Source organism: Notolabrus celidotus, unplaced genomic scaffold (assembly GCF_009762535.1).
Source record: "Notolabrus celidotus isolate fNotCel1 unplaced genomic scaffold, fNotCel1.pri scaffold_326_arrow_ctg1, whole genome shotgun sequence".
Lineage (NCBI taxonomy): Eukaryota > Metazoa > Chordata > Actinopteri > Labriformes > Labridae > Notolabrus > Notolabrus celidotus.
In genome coordinates, this window is record NW_023260158.1 from 948 (window position 1) to 8256 (window position 7309).

The 7309-nt window shown below is 50.5% G+C and overlaps 1 protein-coding gene across 1 annotated transcript; it reads left to right on the forward strand.

The window, feature by feature from the left end:
• Nucleotides 1-908: 908 nt before the first annotated feature.
• On the forward strand, nucleotides 909-4679 carry LOC117809660 (protein phosphatase 1 regulatory subunit 29-like). Its single transcript, XM_034679110.1, has 2 exons — nucleotides 909-1253; nucleotides 2157-4679. Exons 1-2 carry the CDS (start codon nucleotides 909-911, stop codon nucleotides 4677-4679), a joined length of 2868 nt encoding a protein of 955 aa, XP_034535001.1.
• The last annotated feature ends 2630 nt before the right edge of the window (nucleotides 4680-7309 follow it).

Consider the following 7309-nt stretch of genomic DNA (forward strand, 5'->3'; position numbering starts at 1 on the left):
TTTAGGGATGATGAAGAAGAAAATCAAGAGAATGTAAAGAGGGCGCTGCAGGATGAGCGATTACTTCACACACACACACACACACACACACACGCTCTGAAATGAGGACTTGTCTGATGACGTGTTGATGGAAGTGTTACGGCTGTTACTGTTGGTGTGTTTCCCCCTCTGCTGAGCTGGCATGAGACAATGTTGCCATGACGCAACCGGCAGCTAATCCTCTCCTTATGTAAACGCTTGACTGCTTTTCAAACGACATGTAGAAGGATGGAGAGCTTAGGACACCACCAGGAATGTGTGTGAAGACGCTGCGTGTCCCAGTCTGTGTGATTCATGTTCGGCCTCTCGCAGGCCTGAGGTGTGTGAGGCTGACAGGTGCACATGCAGCAGGTCTCAGCTGGAGCATGATGACCTCAGGATGCAGGCTGCACGTATGATGAGAGGGGAACATAGAAAACACAGGATAAAATATCTGTGCATCATTACAATGATTTAAAACCACACAAGGACACATCTGTGATATCACGGCTCATATCTAACACACAGTCCTCTCTCTCTTCTGTTCCCTCTCCTTCACAGATCCCCCGTTACTCCAAGGATCCGTGTATCTGGGTCAGTCGCAGCGGAATTTGAAGAAGAGACTATGAAGACCAGCTGTGCCCCCTCGCACTCAGATCCCATCAGATATGAGATGACATGGCTCCCCTGCTGATCACCATGATAACCATAAAGCTGTGACTGGCGCTGTGAAGCCTTCATCCCTTCTTCAGCACCCAAACCCAGACCCTCATCCCCTTTGCAAATCCTCCCTAGCAACTCGTGTTGCTCCCCTTTCTCCTGTAAACACAGTCCCACCCTCCCGCCCGCCTCCTCAGTAACTACAGCTTCTTATTAATCCAACCAGCATCATGCAGGGTGCTTCTTCTTCTTCTTCTGCTCTCTTTGTCCTCCTTCTCCCCTCCCTCTTCTTCCTCTCCCTCTTCCCTGACCCGGTCAGCGGGGACTGCTGGCTGATTGAAGGGGACAAAGGTTACGTGTGGCTGGCTATCTGCAGTCAGAACCAGCCCCCGTACGAGACCATCCCGCAGCACATCAACAACACGGTCCACGACTTGAGGTTGAATGAGAATAAGCTGAAGGCCGTTCTCTTCAGCTCCATGTACCGCTTCACCAACCTGACCGACCTGAACCTCACCAAGAACGAGATCAGCTACATCGAGGACGGGGCCTTCGCTGGACAAGCAAACCTTCAGGTAGACAGAGGAACAGACCCTGAAGCTTTGAGACTTACTGATCATTCTTACTGTGCACAGACTGACAGCTTCATTCTTTACTGTGCACAGACTGACAGCTTCATTCTTTACTGTGCACAGACTGACAGCTTCATTCTTACTGTGCACAGACTGAAAGCTTCATTCTTTACTGTGCACAGACTGACAGCTTCATTCTTTACTGTGACACTGAAACACAGGCAGCGTGTCTTAGGGGAGTGAAGCTCTCTTACCAAGATGAGCTGATCTGCTCTGATTCAGGAACGATTCATTAGAATATTAAATCATCTGATTCAGTTTGATCCAATTTAATTCAGATCAAAGCAGATTGATAGTTTATTTTAAAACTAAAAGAACTGAGAATAAATTAAATGAACATAATACACTCGTCTTGCAGCTGACGTCTCTTTTCCACAGAGAGCAGGTAGACTTTGGAGAGTTTGACGTCCTTCATACGTCGTCCTCATCACTTTATTTCTGAGTTTGAGACTCTGACGATCTCAGACGTGGAGAACTTTCCTGTCCAGAGCTAACTAATGTGACCTGATGAGCTACATGAGCTATAGTTATCCATGTAAGAGGTCAAAGGTCAACATCCAGGTCTTTGTATGTCATTTTGACCGATCTAGGATGCTTGTACGTTACGTTTAGTTTGAAAATATGTGGGACACTTAATATTTTAAAATTCTGGACTGCTTGTTCCTGCCTGCGATGCAAAGCTGCACAAAAACAAATTCAAACAGATCAAAGTTTAGAACTTGTGTTGCTTGCCTTCTTTTAATTTGTTCTAGAATTAACTACATGTGATGAAACCTCCATCACTTCTCTGAGCTGATGTTTTATCATGTCTCTCTAAAAGTGTCCCCCTGTCTGTGTCCTCCTCAGGTCCTCCAGCTGGGCTACAACAAGATGACCAACCTGACCGAGGGCATGATGAGAGGACTCGGACGCATGCAGTGTCTCTTCCTCCAGCACAACCTCATCGAGGTTATCGCCAGCAATGCATTCTGGGAGTGCCCCAGCCTCAGCAGCATCGACCTGTCATCCAACAAACTGGCCCGCATCGACCCGTCCACGTTCACGGTCCTCAGCCGGCTGATGGTGTGCGAGCTGGCAGCCAATCCTTTCCACTGCGGCTGTGACCTTTACAGCTTCCTGGCCTGGCTGGAGTCCTTCAACAACGTGACTCACACCTACGACCGCCTCCAGTGCGAGACTCCTCGGGAGATGTTCGGCTACCCCTTACTCACGGCGAGCGGTCACTCAGGGAGAAATGCCAAAAACATTTTGTTCCACCACTGCAGGGACGGAGTCATGATTCCAGGAATGACTTCCCTCCCTCCCGATCTGGACGGCCCCTCTGGGATCGGACCCGAGATGTTTGGAGGTGTGGGGCCGTACCACCAGGCCACCACCTCCTCTTCCTCCACGGAGCACAGCTACACCCCGAGCATCAAGCTCCATCACGTGTCTCTGTCGTCAGCCTCGCTCCTGGTGCAGATTCCACGGCCCTACAGCAAGATGTACATCCTGACACAATACAACTACACCTTTGTGTCTGACGTCATGAACCTGAAGAACAAGAAGGAGATGATCACGCTCAACAAGCTCAAGGCTCACACTAACTACACCTTCTGTGTCGCCTCCATCCGCAACTCCCAACGCTACAACCACACCTGCCTCACGTTCGCCACTCGGGCTCAGAACGAGGACGACAAACTCCCCGCTCCTTCCACGACCACGCACTACATCATGACCATCGTCGGCTGCTTGTTCGGCATGCTCATTATTCTAGGCTTTGTTTACTACTGTCTGAGGAAGAAACGGATGCATGATGAGAAGAAGAAGTCCATCTGTGTGAAGAAAACCATCCTGGAGATGCGTTACGGACCAGAGGTGGCAGCAGCTGTGGCGAACGATCCAGCAGCAGTCCACAAGCTCCAGGAGCAGTCCAGAGAACACCACCAGTACCAGCACCACCATGGGGGGAAGCTCCCCATGTCCACGTCCACCAGCTCTGGAATGCTTCACTCAGCAAACACCAGCTCCTCCAGACTGTCCACCATCCCACAGGTGGAGAAGATGGCCACTGCCTTCTCAGAGGCCATGTCCACTAAAGGGAACTACATGGACATCAGGACTGCAGGGGCCGGGATGGAGAGGATGGTGGATGGTGGGCATGTGGGGATGAGGGGGGTGGATCTGAGGGACGATATGGGAAGTGACCTCGGGGATGACTCAGATGACGACGGACACGGCTCTGCTTCAGAGATTTCCACCATTGCCATGGAGGTGGACAAGGTGAACCAGATCATCAACAACTGCATCGATGCTCTGAAGCTAGACGCAGCAGTGGCTGCTTCAGGGGTCTCTAATAACCTAGCAGCCTCATGCAATCCCACCTCCCCGCCCCCCACCAGCACCTCCTCCCTCACTCGAGGTCTGATCCCACTGTCCCAAGGGTTGGCCGACGCGTGCCAGATCATTACTCCCAACAAAATCCCCCCTCCGCCTCCGCTCCCGGCCTTGAGTACCCCTCTGTCTGAGCGCCCAGGGATCACCGGTGGTGGCTATGTGGTGACTCCCCCGTACCGGCCCCCGCCACCAGCCACCGCCGTCCGTCCGATCCAGAGGCAGATGAGTGCAGACGCTGCCGTGGTGATCGTGAACGCAGTCAAAAAACAATGCAGCACCTCGTCCTGTAGCTCCATGGGGAGGGACAGGGAGCGTGGAGGAGCGAGGGTCTACAGTCTGGATGTTCCTGAGCCAAGAAGCCCAGATGCCTGTAACCAGCAGCAGCAGCAGTACCCGGACCGTGCCAGTCCCGTGGGCTGTGGGGAGCCCCTCGAGAGGCTGCCTTTAGTTGGGAGTGGGAGCTGTGGTGGAGGGGGTGGTGGTTGCGACAGTGGTGGTGTTGGTGCCCAGCATCAGGACAACCAGAAGTCTCATCACTACCATCAACAACAACAGATGCAGCAGCAGCAGCAGCAGCAGCAGCAGCAGCAGCAGCAGCAGCTGGACGTGCAGCAGGACTACCACTGCTCGGAGCACCGCCACTCTGTCCCAGCTCTCTACTACGAAGGCTCCCACCAGGGCTCCCCAGCTCAGAGGGTTTCCTTCCTGAAGCCTCTCACACGCTCCCGCAGGGATGCAGCGTCTTACTCCCAGCTCTCGCCGGCTCGCCATCATTCCAGTTACTCCGGTTACTCCTCCAGTCCAGAGTACTCCACAGAGAGCACTCTGAGGATCTGGGAGCGGTTTCGTCCTTACCGGAAAGGCCAGCGGGACGAGTCCTGTTACGTGACGGCCGGGAACGCCCTTAGGAAAAAGGTGCAGTTTGCTAAAGGTGAGGACCTGCATGACATCCTGGATTACTGGAAGGGTGTGTCAGCACAGCAGAAGCTGTGACTAAGAGACTAAAGACAAGCAGGGATGGGAAAGAGTTTGGATCCTTCTGATCGGCCCGCCGGCCCACGAAGAACCAGGACTTACATGTTGGACTACATTCTGCCTTTGGATTAATTTTGGCATGCTTGGTGTATAGAACATTGTGCTGCGAGCGAGGACTGTGAGACTGAGCCTGGGATACATGAGAGTCATCATGGTGTTCATGTTACACTTCATCGTAGCACCGTCTCTGGAGAGTGTTCATGGAGTGTGTGTTGGTTTGATTTGAAGCACAGGAACGTTCTCTGACTCAGAGATCATGTGGACCATCTTTACCAGTGCCATGTTTTCATTTATGGGGGGTCACAGGAGGCTCATCTTGGTTCCATTTAAAGCTTGTGTGATCCGAGACGTTGTTTCTATTTTGTACTGGGTGCTGTAATATTTTGCATTTGGGTTTGTTATGTTATGACTTCCATTGAAGGAAGATCAGGAGTGGATGGTGTTGGTCTCTGCCCATGAATCCTTCATGCAGCAGAGGTGTTTTCTAAAGGAACAGTCACATAGACAGATGTGAAGTTGAGTCCAGTGAGCTCTTCATCCTGCAGCAGAAGGATGACAGAGAGATTAAAGTGAGACCTTAGCCCAAAGCAGTTCCTCCTGACACACCTTCAACAAGTTAGTCTAAGATTTCCAAAACTGCCCAAGCAATGATCCAAACTTTGAGCTCAATCTGTGCTCCTCGTCTTAGGAACGTCTCAGCCTGTACTCCACAGAAATATAACAAACAGTCAGATGACCAGGAGAGGTTTGGAAAGAGGTGTTAAAGGTGACATATCACGCTTTTTTCATCAACATATATTGGTCTAAGAGGTCCCCAAAACATGTCTTTAAAGTTTATGCTCAAAAAAACACTTTGAAATCAGATTCTGGTCTGCCTGAAGAACCCTCTTCTTCAGCCCTCCTCAGAACAGGCTGTTTTCTCTCTGACCACGCCCCCTCCGGAAGTGGGCGTGGCCTCGGCTGTCCAGCACGTTGATCTAATGTTTACATGTTGGCTGAATATACACGGCTGCTCACAGACCCGCGTTACTTCAACCCTCTGAATCTGATCCAGAATCTGATCCTGACGGAGAGGCGCCTGCAGCAGGACCTTTCTGACCCATTGGTCACAGATTTAGTGTTTCTTGTTGTTTTATTTGTCAGCATGTCGACGTGTGTCTTGGTACACAGCTACCAACATGTAGCTATGTGGCTATGCTAACTAGCGCTAGCACTTATCCATGAAAACTAAAAATCCTCCACTAGATCTTCAAATCTGCAGACGTGGGGAGTCAAAGCGACCTTTGTGTTTATTAAGACAGCCTCCAACTAGCATGCCTCCCTCCTAAGCTCCTTGTTAGCACACACGTGTGCAGGGAATGAAAAACGGAGGAGGGGTTGAGTTGTATTTTATACAGTCTATGGGCTGAACAAGCTCCGAGCTCTGACTTCCTGTTACAGACCGGATGGCGTTGTGACGTATGAAAAACACTGAAAACTGAAACGGCTGGTTTCAGCACACATTTACAGAAAGGTGGAGAAATCAGAACAGGGGCAGAATGGAGTCTTTGACTTTTCAGGGGGTTTGTAGACAGGGACACAGATTTCAGGGAGAGGACCATTAAAAAGTCCATTCTGCATGATATGTCACCTTTAAAGAGAGAGGACGGATACCTTCAGAAGCTACTTGAATGTAAGTAGATTACATCCAAGTCCCAGGATCCAAAGCGTCCTGATCCGTCCTCTGACACCTGAAGGAGGCACAGGGGGACACTGTCCGCTCCGTCCTCTGGGTCCTCCTCGTCCATCGATAACATCCTGTGACAGTTTGTGACGGGCGTGTTCACTGGCACTTTGCGCCTCATGGTTTTGTGTTGCTGTGTGGTGAACAGTGGTCAGTGTAAGTGGGTGTTGGCATGCCTTGTCAGATTACATTGTATGTGCTGACTTCAGATCCCAGACGTCAGAGTCTGAGCGATGTTAGATTTTTAACGGCATGGTTATTGTTCAAATATAAACGATGTTCTTTGTACTTTCCCCCGGCGTTAATCACACGACCGTGACGCTCAGATATTCAACAGCAGCTTTGCCTCTCTCTCACACAGTCGTGATGTAATCTCCAAACATATTGAGTGTTTCCATCCATCTGGCCCTTTCTGTGAAGATAATCTGATAAGATCTTTATAATTGATAATGTCGCTGCCTTTCACTCGGACAGCTGGCGTCTCTCATTCCCAAAGTGCTGCTTCGCTGACACACAACCTGAGACATCGCTCCCTTCAAATGTGAATCAGAGGTCCTTCTCCACATTCACTCATTCATGAGACACAGAGTGAAAGTGATGGGTTTGATTCCTGCAGCGTTTTGATCTCTGGTTTGATCCTCTGCTGGAGGTGATGCTGTTTGGCAGGTCTAACAGGATACGTGTTTGGCATTGGAGCTCTGAGCGTTTCTTTTTATTGATTAGAAAAGAGAGAAAATGCCTTTTAGCAGAAAGAACTGAGGTCTGCACACCCCACATCATCCTGCTGCTCGTCTTCTGAGCGTTCAGCTGCACGCCGTTCACTCCTCAGAGGAAACAGGATGGAGGATGAAGGAGTGAAGGAGTG

What these genes read in the sequence shown, in the direction of transcription:
- LOC117809660 (XM_034679110.1), top strand. Translation starts at nt 909, where the DNA reads ATGCAGGGTGCTTCTTCTTCTTCTTCTGCTCTCTTTGTCCTCCTTCTC. An exon ending in CTGGACAAGCAAACCTTCAG is followed by an intron (nt 1,254 to 2,156) that starts GTAGACAGAGGA and finishes TGTCCTCCTCAG; the next exon opens with GTCCTCCAGCTGGGCTACAA.